The sequence below is a fragment of the Pseudonaja textilis genome, chromosome 16 (genome assembly GCF_049901715.1).
Source record: "Pseudonaja textilis isolate UNSWEBS1 chromosome 16, rPseTex1.2, whole genome shotgun sequence".
NCBI classification, from domain to species: Eukaryota; Metazoa; Chordata; class Lepidosauria; order Squamata; family Elapidae; genus Pseudonaja; species Pseudonaja textilis.
Window position 1 is genome coordinate 10,721,661 of NC_142005.1, and position 25,819 is coordinate 10,747,479.

A 25,819-nucleotide genomic window follows, 5' to 3' on the forward strand; every position below is an offset into this window, starting at 1 on the left:
GTTAAATTATGCCAACCGTTGTAAAATCCCCAGATACAGAAGAAGAAAGCAGCTGCTCAGCAGCCATTCCAGGAGGTTGGTGGGTTTTACCTCTTGCCTTTCAAAGAAAACTTGGCTGGTGTTTTCACTGTTAAGGAAAAGAGAGATATTCCTGACGGCACCTGAAAACTCTGCTAGTTCACTTCACAGGCTGAGAGGTGGCGGCTTGGGATCCTCCTGCCTGCTGACCCAGGAGCTGATTTTGAAGCTGCCACACATGGGAAAGGTGGGCTGTCCAAGCTCCACAAAAGCCCCTCTGGGACGTCTTGGCGTGCAAAGGGCCCAAATGTTTCTACAAGGATGATGGAAATAACCCAAAGCAACTGGCTCTTTGATATTTTTTTTTTATGAAGGAAACACTATTTATTATCTATTCATTTATTATAGTTTTATTCCTCAGTTGCATTTGGTTAACTCTACCAATGCAAATATTTTGGGAAGGGTGCATGGAGCCCCTAGTAAGATCCGTTTTCTCTTTCCAGAGCGCATAGAGGACATAGAAGAAGGGACAGCCACAGGCAGCAGGAGGGGGGAGGGGAGAAGAACAGAGTCCACCAAGATGGGAAAGATACTTAATGCCTAAATATCTGAATTTATTTTCTTCAGAAAAAAAATAATCCGGGACCATGACTCTGCATTCTCAGACCACCGTCAGGTACAAGCATCCCGCTTCTGAAGGAACATTATTCTGTGCACAGTCCAGTTGCCACAGAACTAAAAATCAAAACAAAGACATCCCACCTCACCATTTAAGGCAGGAATTGCAGCTGATAGAAGACTGGACGTGGTGCTAGAGGAAATGCCAACTCTCCTTGAAAAGGAGGCCCGATAATTTGAGGGCATCCATACTCATAATCCCCGGGAACTGGGCAAGCGAGTGGCCTTCCTTCCTTCTCACAATCTGGACCCAAAGCCAAGAGGAAACTGGGCCTCGAGCAAAATCCCAGAAGCAAATATTTGTGTTGGGTGACTTTGAATGACAGCCAGAGGTCCAACTGCTCTTTCTGAAGAAGCCCCTCCCCAGGAGCCAGGTGAGGGGGGGCGGGGGGTAGAGGAACCCAGAAGTTCCTTAGCCAGCTCTCTTCCCAGCCAGCCGCCAGAAGGGGGTGCAAAAGTCCTGCCCCAGTCAGTGTGACTCTCCCATACACACACACACACACACACACACACCAGGCTTGCTCTTTGCAATGCTGAGGGAAGCTGCTCCGTTATTTTGAGCTTCACCTGTTGAGAAGCAGCATGAGAAACAAATGACAGGGACTGGGGGTGGCACATTAACCGAGCTCTCCAGCGTGAGAATAGAAAAGCTGCCCAGGCCAGAGCGTTGGGGGCCCAGAGGCTGCCCAAGGGCCACTCGGTCTCCCTGGCTGCCTTCTCAGCCAGCTGAATTTCAGTGCCCTCAAAGGGGAAAAGGGGAGGCACCCCCACACCCCACCCCGGAGCAAACTGCCCTCAGGGCCGCCTTGTGGCTGAAGGAAGCCTGAAGCTGGACCTGTTTCCCGAGGTTTGGGGGGGAAGGAGAAGGCCCATCCCACCAGGCTTCCTCTCGCTGCCTCTGAGGAGAAAGAGACAGGAGAGGCCGCTGGTCTCCCACTTCCTAGAGGAAGCATTTCCCGAAGGAAAAAACACGGATCGTATCACCAGCCCCCCGCAGTCTCAGCTGCTGCAGAATTTGCCTCAGGGACCCCCTCTGAGTGGCAGGTTACGGCTCTGTCCAAGGAGGCTTCCAGTCCAGCCGGGGTCTCTATGACCCCCCCGCCCACCTTCATATCTGTCGCCTCCTCAGGAGGAAGAGGCTGTCAGAGTCTAGATCTCCCAGGCAAGGGCTGGAATCGTGGCCAGGGTGAGGCAGAGGAAGGAGCTGGTGGCGGCCTGGTGGGCAACGTCACGCCAGAAGAGGTGAAGCTTCTTGGCATCTGGATGGAAGAGCCTGGCATCCTCCAAGGCGCCACGAGCCGCGAGGGTGGAGTTGCTATCCCCCGAGGCCACCACATCGAAGACACATGAGTGGAAGTAGACGTCCTCCACTGGCAGCTTCTCCTTGCACAGCCGGTGGGCCTTCTCGGCACTGATGGGGCTGTGGCCGCAGCAGCCGTGGTGCCGGGAGATGCGCTGGCTGGGTGGGCAACCGCCCACGCACAGCTGCAGGTCCTGCTCCTCAGTGAAGGAGCCAGCCACCTCCTCGGCCACGCGGATGGAGAAGGACAGCTGCTTCCCTGCCCGGCGCACAACAATGGTGGTGCCGATGTAGGCTGCCCGGATCTCCACGTGCTGCCCGGGAGCCCGTTCGAGGATGCTGAGGCTGTCCCCGCCAGGCCGTTCCCCCCCGTTCAGCGAGCCATCCACAAAAGCCGCTGGGAGGTTGTCTGCCTCGGCCTGATAGACTTTCTGGTCAATGCACTCCTTCATGTTCTTGAAGATGATGGTGATCTGGAAAGAAGGGAAGAAGGTTGGCAGCTGCAGCAGGAGGCAGCCCACAGCCCCACTACCCCGGAGTCGGGAGGAGCTGCATTTGGTTGAGCAGTGGGGGCGGGGCCTTCTCTCCACCCCTCCAGCTTGTCCCAAAGGCCCCGATCCCTGACCACCCACCTCCCCCCTTGGGACTCCCGGACGTTTCTCCGAGGGCCTCCTAATTCAGCCGCTGGAAGAATTTTCAGAGGGCAGGCCTGAGCCCCAAATTCCCTCCTCCTCCTGCCCCACCCTTTCCAGAGCTGCCGCCTCCGCCTCCAGGCCACCTTGCTGGTGGCCGTGGCGTTGGATCCCTTGGCCACGGGGGAGTGGGTGGCCTGGGCAAACAAGTAGTGGTTGTCCAGCAGGGGCCAGGAGCCCTCCACGCGGCAGGTGTGGAAATCGTCCCCAAAGGTCCGGACGTGGGGGTCCCCGAAGGAAGCGCAGTGCCGGTAGGCGGGTGGGCGGCCGTGCTTGTGGGCAAAGGCCTTCTCGTAGCTGCAGAGGTCTGTGGCCCCGGCCCCAGGGGGGCGGGGTGGGTGGGGGGCCGGGCTGGGCCCCTCCTTGGAGCAGTTGTGCTGGGCCATGAGGTCCTCGATGCCGTGGACGGCCAGGTGGAAGGCCAGGTCCCCGCGGCAGGTGCGGGCCGTGTGGCGGGTGCAGCGGGCATAGGCACGCAAGGCCAGGCAGTGGGCCGCCCTCCTGCCAGGACCCCGTAGGGGGAGTGTGGAGGCCACATACTCCGAGTTGCAGCGCAGGATCCTGCAGCGGGTTTGCACTGTGTGGAACGAAAAGAGATGCGGTGAGTGCACAGTGCCAGGCACACACACCCCCAAGAATGGCAGCCCCCCTGCCACCTCCCCTCCTCTCACCGTATCTGCAGAGCAGGAGGAGGAAGAGCGTCTTCAGAAGGAAGCCTCTGCCCGGGAAGTGTAGGGGTGGCAGCCTTGGCAAGCAAGGGGGTCCCCCACCGCAATCCATGCAGCCTTGGAGGGAAGCTGCTTACTCGCACTGCTCCTGGCCTCTGGAAAAGACCCCGGTTTCAAGGAAGGCCTCCCCGCACCTGGTCCTGCGCCTGCCTTTCCCAGAACATCGGAGAGGGCCGTGCGAGGAGGCCCCGGGCGATCGACCCTGGTCCTTCTCTGGAAAGCGCCTTGGCCAGCCTCCCACGTGGGCACCCAGTGTCTTCCTCGGGGCTCCGGCTGTGGGCATTTTGTGGAAGGGAGAGGAAAGGCCCTTTGGCAGCAGCTGCAGGCCCTACAACACGATCCCTCCCCCAGAGGCAGTGTCCGAGGCAGAGGCTGTAAATAGGCCTTGCTATTTCAGATCCCCTGGGCAGAAGCGGGGCGGGGGTGTATTTTAGGCTCAACCCTGTCGCATATTTGCACATATGCCGACAGGTGTGTACAGAATATACACGAGCAAATGAAGGCTCTCAGGAACTCCAGCGTGTCCTTAAGTAGAGCTTTCCTCCCCTTTGTGCCTTTCTGTGCTGTTTGTGCATCTCCGCTGGGTGGTCGCGCAATGAAAGGAGGGCACTTTGTCCTCACCCGGGCCAATTGTGCCCCCCCAAGCCCCCTTTGAGGCAGTGCGAGGAGGTTCGGTTGAAACAAAAACCATTTCAATGGAGAAGCTGGGAGGGGCGCGCTGCTTCTCATGGTCACCGGGGCATATGGGTGCAGGCAGGCAGAGGGTAAAGTTCTCCAAGACCCATTTTGTGTGTGTCTGCAGCTCTCCTTCCTGACACTGACCGGCACACCGTCCCAGTCCCAATCTCCCTGCCTGCTGTCCCCAAGAAGGGACAAGGTCTGGTCAGGAGAGGTTCTGTCTGCTTCTGGGTGGCAAAATGGCCAGAGGCCGGAGTCTTCTCACCTGGGGGCGAACCTCGAGTCCTTCTTGTGAGCAGCGTGGAGTTTGGGGATCCCCTTTCAGGCCATCGTCGCCCAGAACTTCCCCTGGAGGCAGAGGGACGTTCTGGAGAAGGCGGGCAGGACGCTCCGAAGGTCATAAGCAGCCCGGAGGCCTTGGTTGGGGATTAAAGGGTGGGTGACAGAGACCCTCCCCCAACGCTCAGCCCTTCCCTTTCCCCCAGAGACATGGGACGGGAGGTTTGGCTGTGGCGCTGGTTCAGACCCAGGCAGAGACCATTTGGGAAGAGGTTGTGAAAGCCGGCTGCAGACCCACTGGGCCCTCCTCCGCCTCCCTCGCTTCTGAGAGCAGGGGGCTGCACCCGATAAGTCAAGAGACAGGCACACCTGTTCCTCTGAGGCTGTCATCCCTGGATGGGGGCAGTCAAAGCCCTGGGGGAGGGGGCGAGGAGAGAGAGAGAGCCAAAAAAAGACTCCGCAGATGGAGCCAGACTGAGATTCCGGCACCGGCAGCCGCGTGGAGACTCTGGCGAACCGTCCCGGCTGGCTCCTGGGTGCTGGGTGGGAGGGCCGTCCCCACGCATAGCCTTTGATCTCCTTCTGAAGAGAAGAGAGGGGTTTTCACCACGGGGCTGGTGCCTGTACTCAAAAGAGGGAACGGACAAGGGGTTTTCCAACCCGAGGCACGCACGCAGACACCCACCCGCCTTGTGCTGCAATGTAGCCCCTCTGCGGTCCCATCTGAGATTCCTCCCGTTTGCCCCACATTCCAATGGCCACGGCTGAGCCTCCCACTGAAGAGGCGTCTACCAAGGCCGCTCCTGGGAAAGCCTTCCGCTTCCTCCCACGTCTGTCCCAGGAGCTCCACGGTTGGCATTACTGCAAAGCCTCTGGATTCTTGCTCAGCTTGGACGGCCTTCAGCGGAAGCCCAGAACCGATGTCCCGAGCAGGCTCTTCGCTGAGGACTCGCAGGGCCACAAAGTGGTGCATCCAATGCCTGGGCAAGTCCCTTTCCTTCAGCCTTGGGTCTACGGTCTTTGTCTTGTCCCCCTTTCTCTAGTCAGGGTGGCTGCCGACCCCCCTGCCCTGCCAAGAGAGCTTTCCTTCTCCAGCCAAGCCACACAGGACACAGCTATCCCCAGGTCCTCTGCAGACAGTTTGTCTGGATGAACTTTGGGGCCTTGGCTCCCACCCAAGCAGCAGGTGAGCCATGGAAGCAGGTGACTCAGGCTTAAGAAGGGCTGTCAGTTCAAACTCCATTGTGATGTCTGTCTGTGAAGTCATCACATCGGTTGGAAAGGAAGGCTGGAGACCCTCAGAGCAAGGAGAGGCCCAAGTGCCCAGCTCTTGGCAAGGAAGACGATGCCATGATCCCTAGGAAGAATCTAAGCCCCGGTCATCCAGCTTTTTGATCCTAGAAGAAGAAAAGGGGAGACACTTGCATCTCTCATGAGAACGGCCACCTCCTTCCACTCCTGAGTCAGTCACCCTCTGGGACATCACCATGCCCAAGCAAAATGGCCTGGCTATCGGGATTGACCTTGGAACCACCTTCTCCTGTGTGGCTGTCTGTCAACACGACAAAGTAGAGATCATTGCCAATGACCAGGGGAAGCGGACTACGCCCAGCTATGTGGCCTTCACCAACACAGAACACCTGATTGGGGACCCAGCCAAGAGCCAAGCCTCTCTCAACCCTCAAAACACAGTGTTCGATGCCAAGCGGCTGATTGGCCGCAAGTACGAGGATGCCGCTGTCCAGGAAGACATGAAACAATGGCCGTTTACTGTGGTGAGCCACGAGGAGAAGCTAAAAGTCCAGGTCTCCCACAAAGGCAAACAACGGACCTTCTACCCTGAGGAGATCTCCGCCATGGTCTTGGCCAAGATGAAGCAAACAGCTGAGGCCTACCTGGGCTCCTCTGTTTCCCAGGCCATCATCACGGTGCCCGCCTATTTCAGTGATGCCCAGCGGCAGGCCACCATTGATGCTGGAGTCATTGCAGGCCTCCAGATCCTAAAGCTCCTGAATGAGCCCACAGCGGCTGCCATTGCCTACGGCCTGGATGCCAGAAACCAAGAGGCAGGTGGTCGAAACATTCTCATTTTTGACCTGGGTGGAGGCACCTTTGATGTTTCTATACTTTCCGTGGAGGACGGCATCTTTGAAGTCAAGGCCACTGCAGGAGACACCCGACTGGGCGGGGAGGACTTTGACAAGAGGCTGGTGACCTACCTTGCAGAAGAGTTCAAGAAGAAGCACAGGAGAGACCTTCATCAGGACAAGAAAGCTCTGCAGAGGCTGAAGACAGCCGCTGAGAGGGCCAAGTGCACACTGAGTTCCTGCACCAGTGCCAGCATCTCTGTGGACTCCCTCTCCCAAGGGCTTGACTTCCACACCACCCTCACCCGGGCACGGTTCGAGGACCTCTGCTCTGATCTATTTCGAGCCACCCTGAAGCCCCTCGAAAGGGCCCTGAGAGACGCCAAGATGAGCAAAGGGGACATCAAGGACATCGTACTGGTTGGGGGCTCCACCCGCATCCCCAAGATCCAGAAGCTGCTGAAGGACTTCTTCAATGGCAAGGAACTGAACAAAGGCATTAACCCTGATGAAGCTGTGGCTTACGGGGCAGCCGTCCAGGCCGCCATCTTGACGGGCAACCGGACGGCCAAGATGCAGAATATGTTCCTTCTGGATGTTACCCCTTTGTCTCTGGGAATCAATACTCAAGGAGGAGTCATGGCAACCATCATAAAGCGCAACTCACCTGTCCCAACAAAAGAGGTCATGGAATTCACCACGACTGAGGATGACCAGGACACCATCTTGTTCATGGTGTACGAGGGAGAACGGGCCTTGACCAAACACAACCACCTTTTGGGCATGTTCACCTTGAAAGGCATCCCCCCAGCCCCCTGCGGTGTCCCGGTCATCCTGGTCACCTTCTCCATTAACGAGAACAACATACTGACCGTCTCAGCCAAGGATGTGGAAACAGGGAACACCAGCCACTTGACCATCTCGGACACCCGTGGGCGCCTGGGCAAGGAGGAAATAGAGACGATTGTGCAGACGGCGGAGGAATTCCGGGCAAACGACCTGAGCCAGCAGGAAAAGATTGAAGCCATGAACTCCTTGGAGTCCTGCACCCTGGAGCTCAAGAGGGTGGCGGAAGAGCAGCTCCGGGATGGGAAGGCCAAGAGGAGGATGCTGGAGATGTGTGACGGTGCTGCCTCTTGGCTGGAGGGGAACCCCCTGGCAGAGAAAGAGGAATGCGAGAAGCGGCAGAAGGACCTGGAAGAAGCCTGGGACTCAGTCTACCCCGGCCTCAGCCCAGGCGAGGGGGCAGAAGAGCAGGTGGAAGGAGACTCCAAGGCCGCTGAGCCGAAGGAAGACATGGAATGAATCGGCCGAGTGCCAGAGTACATTGTTCCACCCAAAGGGCGCATTAAAACTATGGGTAAAAGAGGAGTCCTTCTCTTGACTGCAGCCGTTTCGTTTCTCGCTAGTAGCTTTTAGGCCCCAATCAGCTCATGAGCAAGTCACGTGGCTTAGCGGGAAGGCCAAAGCAAGAGAAGAGGCGTCAAGGGTGGGCCAGGCAAGTCACCCGAGTGGCTGCCCAGCTGGCCAAAGTCTCCTGCCTCGGCCTAAGTAGAGGGCCAAGTCCACTTCTCCCTTTGTAATCTCCTGAGCCCCACAAGGGGCCTCCTCCAAAGTGCAGGAAAACAAGAGCCACACAGCTCGGCTTGCTCTCTCTTCGTCTGGCTCTTGACACAGGCTAGAAGGTCACAGCGAAGTTAGTGACTCCGAGGTGGTCCTTGGGTGACCCTCCGTCCCAGGACAGCCACTGCAGCTAAAGGATGGAGCACGCCTGGACTTTCAGAAGTCTTACTTTATGTCAGCGAATCCTCACTCTCTCTAGAAGCTTTTGAACAGAGTGTTTAGTTCACATTCTCCAGGAGTGGGGTGGGTTCTCTGTCCCATTGAAGGATTTAGTTGGTTTGCCTGCCTCTGAAACCCACCACAAATGGGATCTGGATCAGGGACAAAAAATACAGCCAGGCCCCCTGCCCGAAGGCAGCCTGCACTTACCCAGGAGGCCCAGCACTGTCCGCTTTCCCAAAGTTGGCTGGGAGCGGGGAGTCAAGGGAAAGGGCCCCGCCTCTCCCAGGGGGAAACAGGGGTGGGCTCTGCAGCAGAATCTCCCCTGGGAAACAGAAGGAGAAAGGGCCTGCCATCTGCTGGGGACGCTGAGCCGGGAGGGGCCCATTGTGACAGGCCCAGTGATGGGGAAGGGTGTCTGTCCTCTGAAGAAAAGGCCAGGAGGAGAAGTGGGGGGAGGGGGCCCCTGCAGGGCCCAAGAAGAGCTGCCCCCTGGGATTGCCAATTTCCCATCATTGGCTGAAGGCCAGGGGCTGCTCAGGGAAAGAGCCACCTATGGGAGCTGACCTCAGCCATGCAGACACACCCAGGCCCACCTCCAGGCCAGAGACTCCCTCCGGGTTGAGACCAGACACGGTCAGAATTTACCCCAAAGGTCCGGCCGTGGGGATTGACCTGGGCACCACCAAATCCTGCGTGGCAGTCTGCCAGAGGGGGAGGGTGGAGATCCTGGCCAATGACCACAACAGCCGCACCACCCCCAGCTGCGTGGCCTTCACGGAGAGGGAGCGCCTGGTGGGGGAACCGGCAGAACTCCAGGCTGGCCTCAACCCAGAAAACACCATCTATAATGTGAAGCGGCTGATCGGCCTCAGGTACGATGACCCGTCAGTGCAATCGGGACTGAAGAACTGGCCCTACCATGTGGTGGAGGCTGGCAATGGCAAGGCCAAAGTCCAGGTGTCCCACCGAGGGGTGGAGAGGGTTTTGTACCCCGAGGAGATCTCCGCCATGGTGCTCTACAAGCTGAAGCAGGTAGCCGAGGCTTCCTTAGGCCGCCCCGTCACCCAGGCTGTCATCACGGTCCCAGCGTACTTCAGCGATGCCCAGCGCCAGGCCACCATGGATGCGGGGGCAATGGCGGGGCTCCATATCCTGAGTTTAGTCAGCGAGCCCACTGCAGCTGCGGTGGCTTATGGGCTCAAGGAGACCCGCCAGCGTAAGGGGAAGAGAAACATCCTCATCTTTGATCTGGGTGGGGGCACCTTTGATGTCTCCATCCTCACTGCCCAGGACGGTGTCTTTGAAGTGGTGGCTACAGCGGGCGATTCCCACTTGGGTGGGGAGGACTTTGATGAAAGGCTGGCCAACCAGCTCGCCCAAGAGTTCAAGAGCAAGTTTCAGGAGGATCCCGCCGAGAGCAGGAAGGCGATGCAGAGACTGAAGGCGGCCTGTAAGAAGGCCAAACAGACCCTGAGTTCGAGCACGACTGCCACCGTCTCCGTTGACTCGCTCTACAAGGGCATCGACTTCCACACCACGGTCACCCGGGCTTGCTTCGAAGACTTGTGTTGCGACCTCTTTCAGTCAACCATGGTTCAGGTGCAGCAGGTGCTAGAGGAAGCTGGGCTCAAGAAGAGCCAGGTGCATGAGATTGGGCTCGGGGGAGGCTCCACGCACATCCCCATGATCCAGAGGCTCCTGTCCAAATTCTTTGATGGACAGAGGTTGTGCAAAAGCATCAGCCCCGAGGAAGTGGTGGCCCACGGGGCAGCCATCCAAGCCGCTGTTCTGACGGGCCACCGATACCAAAACCTGCAGAACCTCCTCCTCCTGGATGTGACTCCCATCTCCTTAGGGCTGGAGACGGTGGGGGGCGTGATGGACGTCCTGGTCAAGCGCAACTCTCCCATTCCCACCAAAGAGAGCAGGGACTTCTCCACCACGGAAGACCAGCAGAGCAGTCTCTTCCTGCAGATCTACGAAGGGGAGCGGATGCTGACCAAGCACAACCGTCTGCTGGGCACCATCACCCTGAGCGGCCTCCAACCAGCACCACGAGGTGTCCCAGTTATTGTGGTCACCTTTCAGATTGACCACAACAACATCCTTACTGTTTCAGCCACGGAGAGAAACACAGGCAACAAGAAAGGGCTCACCATCACCGACACCCGGGGCCGGTTGGATCGGGAAGAGATGGAGAGACTCCTCCAGGAGGAGGAGGAACAGCGAGCGCAGGAGAAACTGGAGGAGGAGAAGCTGGAAGCCCTCAACGCCTTGGAGGCTAGCACCCTCCATCTCAAGAGGGCGGCGGCAGTGGAGGAATCCCTGGACGACCGGGCCAAACGGAGGCTGCTGGAAATATGCGAGGAGACGGCCGCGTGGATGGAGGACAACCGGCTGGCACCCAAGAAGGCCTACGAGGAGCGGAAGAAGGAGCTGGAGGGCGTCTGCAGCGCCATCCTCACTCACTTCAGCACCCGAGAAGCCCAGCGGGAAAAGCCGAAGGAATCCTAGCTCCAGACCTCTCGAGGAGCATATTAAAAAAAAGAAAACGGAGGTATTCATGTTCTCCTCCTTCTCACAAGAGAGTCCTGGTAGGCCAGAGTGGCAGAGCGGCTTTGATCGCTTGGCCAGACAAGGAGCTGAGCAAACAAGAGGCAGCCCCGCACCCCAGTCCACAATCCCCCCAGCCCCCCCTGCACTGGGCCCCAGTGACAGCAGAGGATGGGGCCAGTCCTGTGCCCACTCCAAAGGGATCGCACCAGGCCTGGGGAGGGGGGGGCAGCCACAACAGGGTGTGTGTGTGTGCTTGTATTTTGGACAGCAAGCAGAGTGTGATATGGAGCTGGAGGCTGGAATGGCCATGCTGGACTCTAGGGCAGTTGAGTGGGCCCCACTGAGTGGGCTTCAAAAGAAGTCCCCATACCGCATCTCCGACAAGCGAGGACTCCAGCACCAGCTGTTTGGAAGCCTCCCCGCTCCCCTCTTAAGACCACCTGGATAAAAGGAGCCCTGGAAATCCAGGCTGTGTGAAATACAAATTTTGCTCCTGGAGGACTGAGTGGCTGCCACACCCTCAGGAATGAGCATCATCTGCTGAGAATCCCCCTCCCCAGATTAGCCAGGGATTTGCCTTTGTGGCTGCCACATTCAGAGAGGAAGAGCTGCCCCAGTCACGGGCCTCAGCTTGGACTGGGATTGTTCGCATCACCTCACTGAGTAGAGTGCGGGGTGGTGGGGAGGAGCTGGGCGGGGGGGGACGGGACAGAAGCAGGAAGTAATGACCTCTTTTCTCCTGCTGGACAAGCGGTTTTGCTTTTGCCCGACCAGCTTGGAGACCCGTTCGCGGGAACCTGGCCGGCCTGGCAGAAAGCGCAAGAAAGGCTCGCCCGCCACCTGGTGGACAGTCAATGCGGGCCTGCGCCGCGACCCCTTGTGGGGGGCAGTCTGGTCTCGGGAGGGGTGGGGTATGGGATGTATGCGCTGCACCTGGCCACAGGTGAGCCCCGGGAGGGAATTTCCTTGCTGAGGACCAGGAGGCGCGCTGACAGCCGCTACAAGAAGGAAAATCTACCTGCGGCACACCTGAAGGCCAGGAGCGGGCGCCAGGGAGGCGCTTCCCGCTGGAGGAGGCTGCGCGGTGCCCGGATCGGCGCAGTGAGGTCATAATCGCCCCTTCCCGGAGACACAGCGCGCTCGGGAAGAAAGAAAAGAACGGCGAATCTGCGCTTCCAATACAGGTGAGACAAACCGAAGGGAGAGACAGATAGCTTGGGGTGCCCGGCCGCGAAGGCTACGCGATGTGGGGTTCCCATCAGCCCGCTCTGGGCGGGTCTCCGCGGCCAGAGACCGGCTTTTCCCCATCGGGCCCAGCCAAGACTACGGCTCCCAGAATGCATCAAAGCGTGAAAAGAGGGGCCGGCTCCTCGAGGCTGCCGGGAAGTGTAGTGCCGTTGGCGCCCCTCGGGTAGGCAGGAGCTCGGTTTCCCGGCAGCGGCGAGACGGGGTCAGCGCGTAGGCCAGGAAGGGAACGCGGTTTGGAGGTCGATCTCGGAGGTGGGGCCCGGCAGGTGAGACACCTTGGGCGGTGCTCGCGGCGCCCTTCCGAAGCCCGGCGGGGGCGGGGGGGCTGCAAACCCTCGGTCCGCTGGGCTGCCCTTGGCACTCGAGGCGGCGGCCGCCCAGCCGGGCTTCCTGCGCTCCGGTCGCGGTCCTTGCCGCCTTGGGCTGGCCGCAGCCGGCAGGGTGGTAGAGAGCGAGGCCCCGACCCTCCGGCGTTTGTCTTGCAGCTCCTCCAGCCGAGTCGCCAATGCTCCCTTCCAGCCTGCCGGCGCTCCGCCGTGCCCTCCGCTGCCCGGCCTTCTCCGCCGGACGCGCGGCGCTGAGCGGCCCGGCCGTGGAGAAGCCGGTGGAATCGGGCATCCGGGCCAAGCTTCAGGCGGCTCTGGAGCCTCTCCACCTGGAGGTCATCAATGACAGCCACCTGCACGCCGTGCCCCGCGGCTCCGAGACCCACTTCCGGGTGGTGGTGGCTAGCCAGCGCTTCGAGGGCCTTTCGCTCATCCATCGGCACCGGCTGGTCAATGACCTCCTGCAGGAAGAGCTGGCTGGCCCTGTCCACTCCCTCTCCATCCAGGCCAAGACCCCCCAGCAGTGGGAGAAGAGCTCCAAAGCCAGCCAGAGCCCCCAGTGCCTGGGAGGGGCCAAGCACGACCCACGCGTGGCGGACAAGTTGGGAAAGATGAGGCGGCAGGTGCACAGCGGGCTGGAGGGCCAGGCTGGGCCCTGACAGCAGCCCCCTCGACAGGCCCCCCTTCAGCCAAAGCCTGTGCCTCCTCCTGGTCTGAGCTGCCCAGAGCATCCCTGGGTGGCATGTTTTGTGCCCGCTTGGCTCACTGCCCTGCCTGTGTGATGTCCACTGAAGCCTATTAAACGCCTTGGGCTTTCCTCCCTCTGCCTGCTCAGTTTTGGGGGAGGGAGGCGGCTATCGGGGGGGGGGGAGCTGTTCTTCCCTGGAGGAGGAAAAGAGGGTCGGGGTTTCTTTCCCTCCCCTTAGCAAAGGGTTCCCAGGAAGGAGCATTGGCGGAAATGGCAGCAGGGTCAAGAAGCCATTTGCTCCCTGGCCCTCCCTCGCCCTGCACTCTGGCGGAAATGTTGGTCCAGTGGCCTCTAGTGGGAACTGCGGCTTAGCCCAGGTGACCCCCCCGCCCCCCGGGAGGCTGCTAGGTTGGCCATAGCGCAGACTAAAACACCATCCCTCATCAAGGAGGAGCAGGCTCAGTGGTCCCTGCTCGGCTGGCCCTGGAGCTTCCTGGCCGATAGCAGAAGAGCCTGAACCCCAGCCTTGCTGCCCCCCGCTTGCCTGGGCAACCCCCATCAGAGACCCGTCCTGTAGGGGAGGCTCCCTTCCGGCCTTCCACCCCTGGCACCCGACGGTTCCCAGAGGCTCAGCTTTCCTGACAACCGATTTGGCTTTCTTTCTAAAGGTCCTCTGAAAAGGTGGCCAGTGAAATAGGACAGTTCTTTCTGATGATTAAAAAGCACAATTCAACCAGAAAAGATCATTAGATTTTTCAATCTTTTATTTCCCTCCATTTTTACATGTTGTTAACTACAAATTCATCATGGTGGTTGTGGGAACATGGCTCGATTCAGCCAGACATACAGATTTCCTTCTCTGGTTGAACGATCTGTACACATATTAGCCAAAGCATCTTTTTTCTTATTAAAAAAAAACATTCACTGTTTCTCACAATGACATTTAAAATAACTCTCCTATCTAACCAGCATTCTTGGCTTCTTTGTTTATACAAAATGAAATGACCCAGAGACTACAGCTGACATTACGGGTTGTTTTTTTCCTGGTTTTTTTTAATTATTCTTTACACACATCTAAAAACTACACCACGGCACAAAGTTTTTGTCAGTTGGTTTTGCGCACAGACAGAGCTACATATGGTTTGTATCTTGGTTTTGTTCAGAAGCCCACCTACACCAGAACAAGGGAGGGGAACTAAAGCCAGGGAGGCTAGAGGTCTGGAAGCAACAGGGAGGGCGAGATTTCATCGGGAAAGGTTTGTTCAGTGAGATTGGTGGTGGTGGTGGTGGGGGGTCCATTTCCCCACCCTACAAGAAAACACGGCTTTCTGCACCTGGAGAGGTTCGAGGCTTGGAAGAGAAAGAAGACACCCAGCCGCTCTTCCCAATAAAGGAGGAGCCATCACTTTTTCTGCAGGGGGTGAAAGGAGCTGGGGCCGTCCTCCCTAGTGATCCCACCATCAATGATGGGGGAGGGCGGGGGTGGGGGAGAGAATTTTGGTACAAGATGGCAAAATGCACAAGACTCAGAATCCTGTACCCAGCCAGCCTTTGAGAGAGAGAAAGGGCCCCAGGCCAGGGAAGAGTCTGGAGAGCAGCTTCCCTGCAGCACCAGAGGCCACATAGACCTGCTTCCTTTGGTCCAAGATCTGCCTGCTGCCGCCTCCGCTCGGGCGCTTCGCTTGGAAGTGGCATTTTGTGCTCTTTCTGGCTACTCGTGGTGAAGGCAACAAGGCGCTTCTGCTTAAGTCCCCCCAAGTTGTGCTTGGATGCCCCCAAACTGATTTCCAATGTTCAGGGGGAGGAAGGGAGGGAGGGGAGGGGAGGGGAGGGAAGGAAAAGAAAGGAAAGCCTCCCCAACAGCCAAGCGAGGCCTGGCTCTGCCCCCCCCCCAGAACTAAACGGCTGAGGGAGGGAGGCTGCTGTGTCCCCCTCCCCGTCCCCACCGATTCGCCCACAGCCGGGAGAGGCCAAGGGGGTCCTGGATCAGCCCAGAGGGAGGGAGGGGCCTCCCCTTGAAAAGCACCATTGCAAGCAGTGGGGGGAAGACACTGCAAGTTAAAACACGCCTTATAAAATCTCTCTCCCACGAAAAGGTTGTGCTGCCTCCCAGGCTTCACCTGCCCCAAATTCATCGGCTTCTGTGCTTGTACTATGTGGATCCCTGTTTCTAGCTTTCATTGTTAGCTATGGGAGTTAGTTCACTGGACAGATAGAAGTCATATTCACATATACACAGACTTGTGGAAACTGTGATCTAGAAGCGGGAAAAGAGATTTGATTGCAACATACAAGATTTTGTGCTATGTTTGCTGATGCCTAGTTGGTAAAACGTCACCCAGGTCCCATGGCTTGGCCTGCCCTCTCTTCTGGCCTCCCCACCTCCATGTCTTGCTCAGCTCCGTGGGAGAAAGGATGGTGAGGAGAACTGAAAAAGCAGGTGAGCTTGCAGAAGAAAACCCGAGAGAAGACAGATTTCCCACTGAAATGGTACAACAAGACGGCCACAGTGTCTACAACGCTAAATCTCCCCCAGCTGGGGATGGAGGTGGGGGCAGAGGAGTGCCGGGGGGTCTCCCTCTCATTGCAGTACCTGCCCCCGGGTCTCTGGCAACTTCAGGGCCAGGGAGCTGCCCACGGCCAGGGCTGCTGATGCCAGCAAAATGGGCACGGCTTTTGTGATGCCCACAAATGATGTGAAGATGCTGATGCCCAAAACCGCTGCCAGTTTGCAAAGAGCGTTGAGGAATCCAAATGCGGTAGTCCTGGAAACAGGGAGGGGGAGGCCATGAGGAGGAGGAGGAGGAGGAGGAGGAGGAAGGGATCATGGGAAGTGTTGGTGGGAGCAGAGCTCTCCCTGCATCTCCCCGTTCCTTTGGATTCCAAGGGGCAGCTAAAAGGGGCCCTGGGCACCCACATTGGGCAGGAAGCCAGAGGCATTTTCGCCAAGACAACCCTTCCGTACGCACACGCAGACGCCCAGTGTAGGTGAGACCCATTGTTGTGGTTTGCCGGGCGCAGGTGCGGATGGCTGAGGAGAGCGAGGACTCAGACGAGGGGCCAGGACCATTAGGGAGTGGACTGCTGCCTTCAGAGATGGTGGGGGCTGGCAGCAGCGATGAGGAGGTTCCCCAGGAGCCTGTACCAAGTGTGTGCGTGCGCGCAGGCCTGCTCACAGGAAAGAGCAGCTGCAGCAGCACAGGCTCCTCGGGAACCTCCTCATCGCTGCTGCCAGCCCCCACCATCTCTGAAGGCAGCAGTCCACTCCCTAATGGTCCTGGCCCCTCGTCTGAGTCCTCGCTCTCCTCAGCCGTCTGCACCTGCTGCCGGAGAACCACAACACCCATTGCCCAGCTCTCCTGTCCACTCCTCCCTCCTGGAGGGCATATCAGGGGAGCCTCACCTTCTGTCCGAGGGGTACAGCTCCACCGTGAGGACATCCAGGGCGTTCCACGAGGCAATGCTGACCCCGCCAAACAAGCAGAGGAGGGCAATCATGGCTGACTCGCTGTTGCCGAAGGACAAAAAGAAGCAGCTGACGCAAGACATGACGCTCGACCCGGCTGGGTTGGTCGGAGGAGGCGGCAGGGTGGCAGAGCAGAGAAGGAGGAGGAGGAGGAGAAGTATTAGCTCACCACGGTCCATTTCTAGACCTCATTGTGAACAACGGGCAGGCTCAGAAACCTTTTTGCCTCCACTGTGAAGTCCTGCCCGGATCAGGAATCCCCGTGGCTGATTTTAAAATCTCCGATCCGGATGGATCCTGCTGAGGCCTCTGACACCCACAGTCAGAGCAAGGCAGAGCTCAAAAGGAGTCAGCGCCACTCCGGATCCTAAAGCAGCCCGCCACACGACTGAACGGTCGGCCCCTTGGCAGCCGGTTCCCAGAGCTGGAAAGGGGCATCCCACATTGCTTGCCCCCCAGGACCGTCTGCTGAGAGGGAGGGCTGATCTCCCCCCAAGCATTTGCCAAAAGGGAGGCCCTCACCCAACATGCGAAGACGCCCAATCTTGTCCATCAGGAGCGCAGAGACGATGTTGCCTGGCAGCACCGCCAGGGTGCCCAGGAAGCTGACAAAGTAGATCATGTACGCGTTGTTGTCGTCACTGAAATCCAGCTGGCAGCCTTCTTTGTTGTGCAGGAAGGTGCTGTTGATGATCCGGCTGTCGATGAACTTGTACTCAAAGAGGTCTGTTGGGTGAGAGGCCTGGGCTTAGGCCGTTCCCTAAAGAAACCCGGCAGATCGCCCCATAGGGACCAGATCCCAAATCTTCCCCCCGCCCACCCACCCATCTGCTGAAGCCAGCCCTTGGCCCACCCAGGAACTCATCTGGTTATGCCCGCGAGTGCCCGGTCGAGAGCCCTCAGGACCTTGCTTCTTGCAGGCTCCTCAGTGCCAACAGCTCTCCCCAGGCCGGTGGGCACGCCTGCCGGTATCTTTCCACACAGGGAATCGCTTCAGAGCCTCTTTTTTCCTCTGTCTTCGGTTGGTCAGAAAAGCAGCTGCTGCACCGCCGAGGCCAGGACTCCACAGGGGATGCAAGGTGAGGGTCAGCGGCAACAAAGAGCTCGAGCCGCTCTTTGTGGAAGCCCAGCTGAGGCCGGAGGGATGATGGAGGCTTCCCAAGGACCCTCAACCAGAGGCGCCCAGGAGCAGCTCTGGCCCCCTCAGACATGTTACCTGTGTTGTAGAAGACGGTGGCCAGGAAAGTGCAGTTCTTGAAGAAAGTATTGCTTGATGTGACGTCCTCAAAGTAGCATTCTTCAAACAAAGAGTCAATGAAGGACACCGACTTCATCTTGAGGCCAATAAACCTGTCCGGGGAGGGGTGGGGGGAGAGGAGGTCAGGGATCCACTGGTTAATTCACACCTGCTGCTAAGCCCTAATGCGGCTTCTTCCAGTGTAGCATGATGTGTGTCCGTGCCTGCTACAAAAACGCACCTGGAAAGCACCTCTGCTTTTGGAGACCTTGCAGCGTGGGCTGTTGTGGTAGCCCAGGCCGTTCCTTGCCCAGGAAAAGACCGAACTGGGCAGCCCAGAGATGGCGCTGCTCAAAGCAGCATCCAGCTCTGATGCTGAGGCCCCAGGCTCATCTCTGCCATGATGGAGCCTGCGCTGACCCGGGGGTGGGTGGGGTGGGGGATGGGGGGCAGCCTCTGAAGCAGAGCTGGGTTGACACCTACTTGTCATTGAAGTACTCCCCCCGGCGATGGATCTGGTTCTCCAGGGTGAAGTTGAAGGTGATGTGTCTGAACGTCTCGTTGTTAAAGACCTTTGTGCGGGAGGCATATTCCACATTCTGGAGGTATTTAATCATGTCTGGGAACCAGACGGTCAGGCCGTAGTAGCTGCCGGGTGGCCAAAGCAGGTAGAGGAGAAAGGGGGGGACATCCCAGGAGAGTGGAAAAGAAAGAACCAGAAAGATTTGGAGAGAAGGGCTGGTTTTCCAGAACACCCCTTCTTCCCAAGTGGTGGATGCCTGGGCTGTTGGAGCAACGATTCGCAGGATCCCTCGCTGGGCAAGGAGCTTGGTGGGATGATGAGGCGGTGGTTGAGTCCCAGCTGCCCAACCCTCAGTTCCTCTTGTTGGGAAGTTGGTCCTCCCGAGTCCAACGGAGGGAAGTGCTGGGAGCAAAGACCCTCGGCCCCAAGGTGGCCCCACTCGGGTCATGGGCTTCCCCCCAGGGAGTGGGAGGTTTGCTCTTCATCCCGCAAAGGCTTAAGGTTGCTCTTGGCATCCTCCCATGGATGGGAGGCCTGCACCCTCTTGGCTTCCTGAATGGCTGCTCCATTCAGGGTTTCCTTACGGGGCAGTGGGCTCTTCCCTGACAGTCGGCTTGCGGGGGCTTGTGAAAACACGGGTGGGGGGTAAGCAAGGGGAGACCACCAGGGAGGCTCTTCCACGATCAGCCCAGCACAGGGAGGAGGGCTGGGCCCGTCTTGTTCTTCAGAGAAGGAGCCAGGGCATCTTCCTCCCTTGAGACAGACCTATGGATCCAGCCTCAGGTCACCTGGCTCCCCCCAACGTGGCTCACCTGAAGGACATGGTGAACCAGACGGCCATCATCATCAACGTGACCCGACGATACTCGGGAGCAAAGCATTGGTGAAAATTTGCCCAGACCTGTGGAAGGTGAGCAGCCGCTTGAACCTTCCCGGTCTGGGTCACCGCAAGGGGCATGAGGGACTCGGCCGCTGTCCTGGAGGCCTTTTGTGGTCGGATTGCAGCCTCCCCCGGCTGGTTTGGTTGCCCAGCATGGCTCCCCACATGGGAGCCAAAACCCAGCAGTCCCACAAACCCTCCCAGCCCCCACCCTGGACAACTGACCTGCTGAGAAAGATTCAGGAAGCGGACCATCCAGCGCCGGTACCAGGTCCCTGTGTCTGACTGGATCTCGACCAGTTCGTCCTCCTGCTTGATTGTCTTGATGTGGGTCACCTGCCAATGGAGGGAAGCACAGGTGAGGGCCCTCGGCCTTCCTGGCTCGAAAGTCACCCAGAGCCCCCCCCCTTGCCAAGAGAGCGGCAGGGATGCTGACAGATGCAAAGAGCCCTGTTTGGGGGGGGGGGGGCTTAGGTCTGGAGGAGGAGGGAGGCCTCCTACCGAGAAGACCCGCTCAGGATGGCCTTTTGCCCTCATGTTGGTGTCGTGGACCTGCTTCAGGACCATCCAGGCCTCGTCGTGCTTGCCGTTCTGGAAAGACAGAAACATGGAGGCACCCAGCACCAGTTTGCTTCCCGGGAGGCTCAGCTCTTGGGCCCCAAAGGGAAGCTCTGGCCCTGTGGGCATCTAGCATCTCTTTCCGCCCCTCAAAAGGGGCCATCGGGGCCCACTTACCTCCAGGAAGAAGCGGGGGCTCTCCGGCATGCTGGTGAGGGCCCCGATGGCAAAGACTGACGGAAAGGCACAGACCAAGACGAAGACGCGCCAGCTGTGGAACTGGTAGGCGGATCCCATCTGGAAGCTCCACCCTGTGTGATGTGCGGGGGGGGGGATGATGGAGAGGAGGGCTTTAGAAAAGGGGAATGTCATCTTCACAGCTATGAACAGCCCCCCTCCTCCTCCTGCAAAATGCTGTTGTAGTTCCTCATCTGAGCCAGGCAAGCTACAGGCTGCTATGAGCAGCCACAACGCCCAAACCCTGGCTCTCCTCCTGGGCCCCAGGAAGGCTCCGCTGGCAGGCGGCTTCAGATTGGGAGGAGGGGACAAACCCTCCAGCTAGCTGGGTCAGGAGGCTGCCCAACTCCGGGACAACAATGAGGAGGGACAACGAAGGAGGACCGATTTCTATGGGCTCAGAGGAGATCCCACTTCTCTGCTGTGGGCCTGGAAAGCCAGCCAGCCAGCCAGCCAGCCAGGGCTCTGCAGCCAAGCTGAAAAGGGCTCAGCCCCACATGGGTCTCCTTTGGTCGCCCTGATCCTTTCTTTCCTCCATCCTCCGTGACTGACCGTAATGGGGGATGATGGCCCAGGCCATGGCAGAGGCGTAGATGCCGCCAATCATCCAGAACATGCAGAGCCAGCTGAGGTGCTCGCCACGCTTCTCCTGGGCCAGGAACTCCGAGTAGTAGGAGAAAACGATGGGGATGGACCCCCCAATGCTGGGAGGGGAGAGAGTGATTTCAGAAGGGGGACGGGGAGGCCTTCCAGTCGTATCTGGCTGACTTTGCAAACCGCGGGCGCCTTGCCAGCCCCGGGCCTCTCTTCTGGCCCTGGCTGCTCCGTTTGGCTGGGGGAGGATGCCCACTTCTCCAGCCACCCCCTGGAAAGCCAGCCCTGGCCTCAGAATGGGAGGAAAGCCCCCGGGGCCCCTTACCCCACACCAGAGAGCAGCCGGCAGAAGAGGAAAGTGCCGTAGCCCTGCACAAAGGAGGAGAAGAAGGCAAAGACGCTGTTGACCGAAAGCGACATCAGCAGGCACTGCCTGCGCCCCAGCCGGTCTGCCAGGCCGCCCCATAGGAAGGCCCCCACCATCATGCCCAGGTAGACAATCAGGCCTGCAGGAGAGGGGGGAGGGGAAGGAAGAGGAGGAGCGGAGGAGGAAGAGTTACAGCGGAGGAGCCGTGTTCTGGAGGGAGCTTGGCAACCCTCTGTTTATTCTTGGCCAGGGGTCCTGCTCTGCTGATTGGGTCAATGCGCACTCCCGGAGGCCAATCCCATCCTTTGCTGAGGCCTCAGTGCCCACCTTCTCCTGAAAGTCCTGGCCGCGGGAAGCTGCCCAAGGCCTTTGGGGGGCAGCCTCGTCGGTGGCTGCTCTTATTAGACCCACAGCAGAGGGAAAGTGCCGGGCGCGCTCACAAGGCCCAAACCAGAAGGAAGGGGAGTTTTGCTGCCCCACTCCCGCGTGAACTTTCCCCTCCAAGAAGTGGGGAGGAAGGCCGGCTTTGCCGCACTGCAGTGGTGCGTTGCATGGAAATTTGGCCCCACAGTCGCCTCCAAAGCTGCCTGCCCTCCTCCGTTTCTCACCCCACCGCTCCAGCCTCCTCTGCCCAGCAGCATCGCTCTTCCTTTGCTGGGGATTTAATTTTGCCTGCGCCCTCCCCTCCCCTGCCTGCCCGCCCCCGCCTGGCCTCCTTGCAGCGCCCCAAAGCAGCGAGGAGATAAGCTGGGGAGGGGGCTGGTCTCTCTGCACAGAGCTGCTAAGATGGAGAAGGGGAAGATGAGTCACCCAGCAGGCAGTGCTGGAACCTTCGGCAGCGGCGGCAGCAGCGGCAGCCGTGGCAGCAGCAGCTGCTGGTCCCGGACTGAGTCACAGAGCTGCCAGGGCGCCGCTGTTCCTGCAGCAGCCGAGGGGCTTCTGTTCATCTCAGGAGGTGATGCATGGGGTGTACTTGGGGTCACTGCCTGGGGGAGAGTTGCTGCCTTCTTTAGTGCCTTCCTTGATAACATGGGAAACCCCAGAAACCCCCCTTTGGCCCACCAGCTCCTTTGTCAGAGAGATGCTAGGAAATGTGCAATACTAAGCAGAACAGAACCTGCTGGATCAGGCCAAGGGTCCCACCAACACAAAGCCCCTGTGGGAGCTCAGCCAGCTGGACGTGTGGAACCTGGTCCCCTTGATCGTGGCCTATATGTGAAGCACAGCCATTTTGTCACTTCTTTTTCAAAACTATCCGGTGGCCCCAATGGTTTAGTCAAATGAAAGAATCCTTGCCTAGCGAGAGCTAGCGTTTGAAGGAAAAATTAAAGCTTATAGCATTGTCCTCCCTGCTATGCTAGTTTTCCATGTGCATGGAATTTGTTACCTTACATCCAACACAGAGCACTCACACAATCCCAAAGTCTAAAGTGGTGCTATAACTTGCAAACAGAACATCTCTGCTTTATAGAATCTCAGCTCTGTCCCCAAACATATACATACCGAGTAGTCAAGCCTTTGTACACCCATCAACTATGCTCTCAATCTGTCTGATCCCATAAAGACTGTACTGGTGGCAAGAGAGCACTATATAACCTGAAAGTTTGCTACAAATACTTTCTGCTGCCAGGAAATTAAAAGTACCAATTCCACCACTCATTCCACATGAACTGGTATGACTTACTTCAGGGCAGCAAATTTCTTGCTGTAAATTATTCCGCCTCTTCCCTAAGCTGTAAACCCATGCAAATATTCTTTAACTGGGAATCACTCTTGGCGAAAGTATATTGTGGCTGAAGATAAACCTTTAATCAAGTTTTAGGCTGCAATAAATGATTTTAAAAAAGCTATTTCCCATCTCAATTCTACCAGAGAGCATCGTCTCTCTTTGTCATAATGCTCCATGAAGCTCTAGGACTCTGGAGGAGGGGATGGGGAAGTTAACCATGCTCATCTATTGTCTTCTGAAATATAATAAAAAAACCCCACCCAAATACACCCCAAAACGCATGTTTGGGCCAGCCGCCTCCCCCTTCCAAAGTTATGCCTCCTTTGCCAGATTATCCCAAGAGGTGGGGAAAGTGTGGGGATTAGTGTGAATCCCTCACTAAATCACAGCCTTCCTGGGAACTTACCCAGCATCCCTTTATTGGAGTCGGACAAGCACATGTCTTTCTCTGCACTGGGGAGGACAAAGCCGACCACAAAAATCTCCACTCCGTCAGCCATGAGAGCCAGTCCAAGCACAAAGTAGAGTGTCCACTGGAATTTCCCATGTCCACACTCTTGTAGAATGAGCTCATACTGTTGAGAAAGCTCCTCCTTCTCCTTCTTCTTCTCTCCTTCCAGGTCATCAAAGTCTCTGAACTCACTGGCTACCTCCAGGCCAGCTGTCAGCCGGTCTCCACCTTTCAGGGAATCGTTCCGGGGGATTCCCTGGTACTCCCCCTCGTAGATCTCATCATCTTCATCGTGGCCTTCCGTAGCATCGCTGGAGGCCCCTTCGTCGTCAACCGAGGGCTCCCCATGGTAGTATCCGTCTTGGGGCTGGTAGTCGTCATCATCCTCTTCCTCAAAGCGAGTGTAGGAGCGCTTGGTGTACTCGTCTTGCATGCGGTCCACCCCCTTGCCCACTTTCTTGGTTGCATGCTTCTTCACCTCCTTGGCGATGTCTTTGGCGCCACGGATGAAGGCGGTCCGGTCTCTAAAGCCTTCGTCCATGGCTCCCACCAGCCCTTTGGGCCTTGAGATGAAAGGAGGAGGAAGGTGCTGGGGACTGGGAGGGGGGTGCTATATTCAGCACCGGCAAGGCAGACAGCTCCTTCTTTTGGCAAAGGCTCTCCCTTGGAGGACCAGCTCTTCAAGGGTGGGGACCCATCTGCCTGAGCCCTGGCTTCTGCTTCGGAGGAGGGGGAGACAGGGCCTGCCAAGAGGAGCAAGGCAGAGGGGGCTCCGCTGGATTGACTGAGGGTGGCCCTGCAAAGGAAGGAAATGGATGGGTTGGTAAAAAAAAGACAGAAGGTCAGGCAGAAGGCCAGCGGCTCAGGGAGGTTCAGATGACCAAAGGGACCAGATGGGTAGATGGTGCCCTCCTCGCTCAGCCCTGGGAAGGTGGGGGCAAAGGGGAAATATTATTTTTTAAATGGTGCCAAGGAAACTACAGAGGTTCCTCTGGGTGCTGCCAGGAATCAAGAATGACTTGAAGGTGCACATTTAAATAAATAAATTAAATAAAGGGCACTGATTGAAACTCTTTTCAATACAGGTAATCGAGGTTGGAAAATTCTTCTCATAGATCAGTTTGTGATGTCCCCCTGCCGTTTCCAAATGAGCCCCATGTCCTTCCCTTTCCAAGCCCAGGCCACGAGGAGCCTTGGGATGGATCTTTGTTGTCCAAGCTGGCGCCCTCCAACACCACAGCCCCCTCCACCTGGGCGGACAGAACCACTTCTTACTCTAGGGTTAGGGTTACGGTTGTGCCTCCTTATCAGCCTATAAAGGTGAAAGGAACTGCCTCCCTCCAGCCTGGGAACCCTTCAGCCACAGCCGGCGCTTTGGCTCCCTAAAGGCCCCTGATTTCCGCCAGGTTTCTGGTTCCCTGCAGTTTGACCGAAAGGGTCGGGAACCGAGCCGGTCATTTGCATAGCTCCACCCCTCCATCTGAACAGCTTCCCCAGGTGAGCAGATTTTTCCAAAAGGGGGAAAGGGAGGGACCATTTCTTTCAATGCCATTTCCACCCGACCGACCCCCTCTCCCTTCCAGTAGCACACCGGGACTTATTTGAACGAGTAGCCGCTTTCTGAGCTTGTACAGAGCGCCGTTGCCTACACGACGCAGGCCGGATTCCAGGGACCGCTCCTAAGCGAAGAGGAACGGTCATTCGGCCTTGTGCGGGACTCAGGATCGCTCCTCGTTCGCGCAAAGTGAAGCCCGCGGACCCGGGCAAGGTCACCTCCCGTCCCAGCATTTTCGCGGCCTCCTTCAAATGTTGCGCCCAACATTGATCCAAACACACGCTCTGTGCGCGGACGGAACTCTGTTGTACCAACTGGCAGGGAAAGACCCCCCCGCGCCTCGAAAATGCAGCCCTAGAGCTGGGGAAGCCGCGCCCGCGTTCCTCGCCGGCAGCCCCGGCAAAGGCCTCTCCCGCCTCAGCCCGGCCAAAGAGGAACCCTCGTCGCCAGCCCGGGCAGAGCCCGAGCAGCTGCCTCACCAGCCTGGGGGGGAACCCTTGCCCGGTCGATTAGCCCATTAGATCTATCTAAATACGCAGAGACGTCGGGCTACGTCTCGGATCCCATGATTCCGAACGGGAATCACGCCGGCTGGGAGCGATGGGGTGTGTAGTCCAGTGGACTGTGGACTGGGGTCCTTTCGCGGTGAGCAAACGAGGAAATTTGGGACTCCTGAGCCAACCTTTTCTTTCCAGCGGCTTCCCCTTCGACGACGCCCTTCGGGTGGGGGCCTTGAACACCAGGGAGACGCTTCTTTCACAACCATCACCCCCCGGCGCAAGGACCTAGTTTTAATTTGCAGCACCGACGGAACCCATCAAGGGCTCCGCAGAGACCACAGACTTCGTGCGCTTTGCGCTGGGGAGGGCGATCTCGGAGGCCGCTTGCCCCCTCCCAATTATTCAGTCGGCCTAAAAAAACCCGGCTACACGGCGGTGATGAGCGAAAGGTGAAGAGCCCCAGCCCCCTCCCAGGTTCGCCCCCGCCCCAGCATCCAAGGTCATTTTCTCTCCGCCACCGCCACCCCCTCACGGCTTTCTTCTTCCGCGCAGCCCCGGCCGTGGCGGAGCATCGCCTCAGCATCGTCCCGCAATCCTGCAGCAGCCAAGGCCGGACCGCTCCCGGCCGGCAAAGGGAACCCGCAGTGGGAAGGGGCTCC

At 58.2% G+C, this 25,819-nt stretch overlaps 5 protein-coding genes across 9 annotated transcripts; 3 read left to right on the plus strand and 2 right to left on the minus strand.

Moving 5' to 3' along the window:
• Window positions 1-437: 437 nt before the first annotated feature.
• On the minus strand, window positions 438-11,961 carry LOC113449162 (hemojuvelin). Of its 4 annotated transcripts, none has more exons than XM_087914001.1 (4): window positions 11,831-11,961; window positions 3,360-3,511; window positions 2,775-3,265; window positions 438-2,469 (listed from the first exon to the last, which is right to left on the minus strand). In XM_087914001.1, the coding sequence occupies exons 2-4, from the start codon at window positions 3,466-3,468 to the stop codon at window positions 1,846-1,848; spliced, it is 1,224 nt and encodes a 407-aa protein (XP_087770127.1). In that variant the 5' UTR covers window positions 3,469-3,511; window positions 11,831-11,961; the 3' UTR covers window positions 438-1,845. The 4 variants fall into 4 exon arrangements, with proteins under 4 accessions (XP_087770127.1, XP_087770126.1, XP_026575950.1 ...); XM_087914000.1 differs by having other exon boundaries at window positions 11,820-11,957; XM_026720165.2 differs by lacking the exon at window positions 11,831-11,961 and adding an exon at window positions 4,360-5,675.
• LOC113449161 (heat shock 70 kDa protein 1-like) lies at window positions 5,666-7,765 on the plus strand. Its single transcript, XM_026720164.2, has one exon. It carries the CDS (start codon window positions 5,861-5,863, stop codon window positions 7,763-7,765), a length of 1,905 nt encoding a protein of 634 aa, XP_026575949.1. The 5' UTR covers window positions 5,666-5,860.
• On the plus strand, window positions 8,718-11,193 carry LOC113449210 (heat shock 70 kDa protein 1-like). Its single transcript, XM_026720225.2, has one exon. It carries the CDS (start codon window positions 8,798-8,800, stop codon window positions 10,757-10,759), a length of 1,962 nt encoding a protein of 653 aa, XP_026576010.2. The 5' UTR covers window positions 8,718-8,797; the 3' UTR covers window positions 10,760-11,193.
• On the plus strand, window positions 11,846-13,195 carry BOLA1 (bolA family member 1). 2 transcript variants are annotated; one of them, XM_087914003.1, is made up of 2 exons: window positions 11,846-11,985; window positions 12,535-13,195. In XM_087914003.1, exon 2 carries the CDS (start codon window positions 12,555-12,557, stop codon window positions 13,032-13,034), a length of 480 nt encoding a protein of 159 aa, XP_087770129.1. In that variant the 5' UTR covers window positions 11,846-11,985; window positions 12,535-12,554; the 3' UTR covers window positions 13,035-13,195. The 2 variants fall into 2 exon arrangements, with proteins under 2 accessions (XP_087770129.1, XP_087770128.1); XM_087914002.1 differs by lacking the exon at window positions 11,846-11,985 and adding an exon at window positions 12,182-12,315.
• Window positions 13,196-13,805: 610 nt separating this feature from the next.
• Window positions 13,806-23,646, minus strand: SV2A (synaptic vesicle glycoprotein 2A). The gene is made up of 12 exons (XM_026720170.2): window positions 23,061-23,646; window positions 20,884-21,064; window positions 20,517-20,668; window positions 19,905-20,038; window positions 19,671-19,760; window positions 19,395-19,505; window positions 19,102-19,190; window positions 18,250-18,414; window positions 17,746-17,879; window positions 17,052-17,255; window positions 16,467-16,626; window positions 13,806-15,828 (listed from the first exon to the last, which is right to left on the minus strand). Exons 1-12 carry the CDS (start codon window positions 23,644-23,646, stop codon window positions 15,645-15,647), a joined length of 2,190 nt encoding a protein of 729 aa, XP_026575955.2. The 3' UTR covers window positions 13,806-15,644.
• Window positions 23,647-25,819: the final 2,173 nt, after the last annotated feature.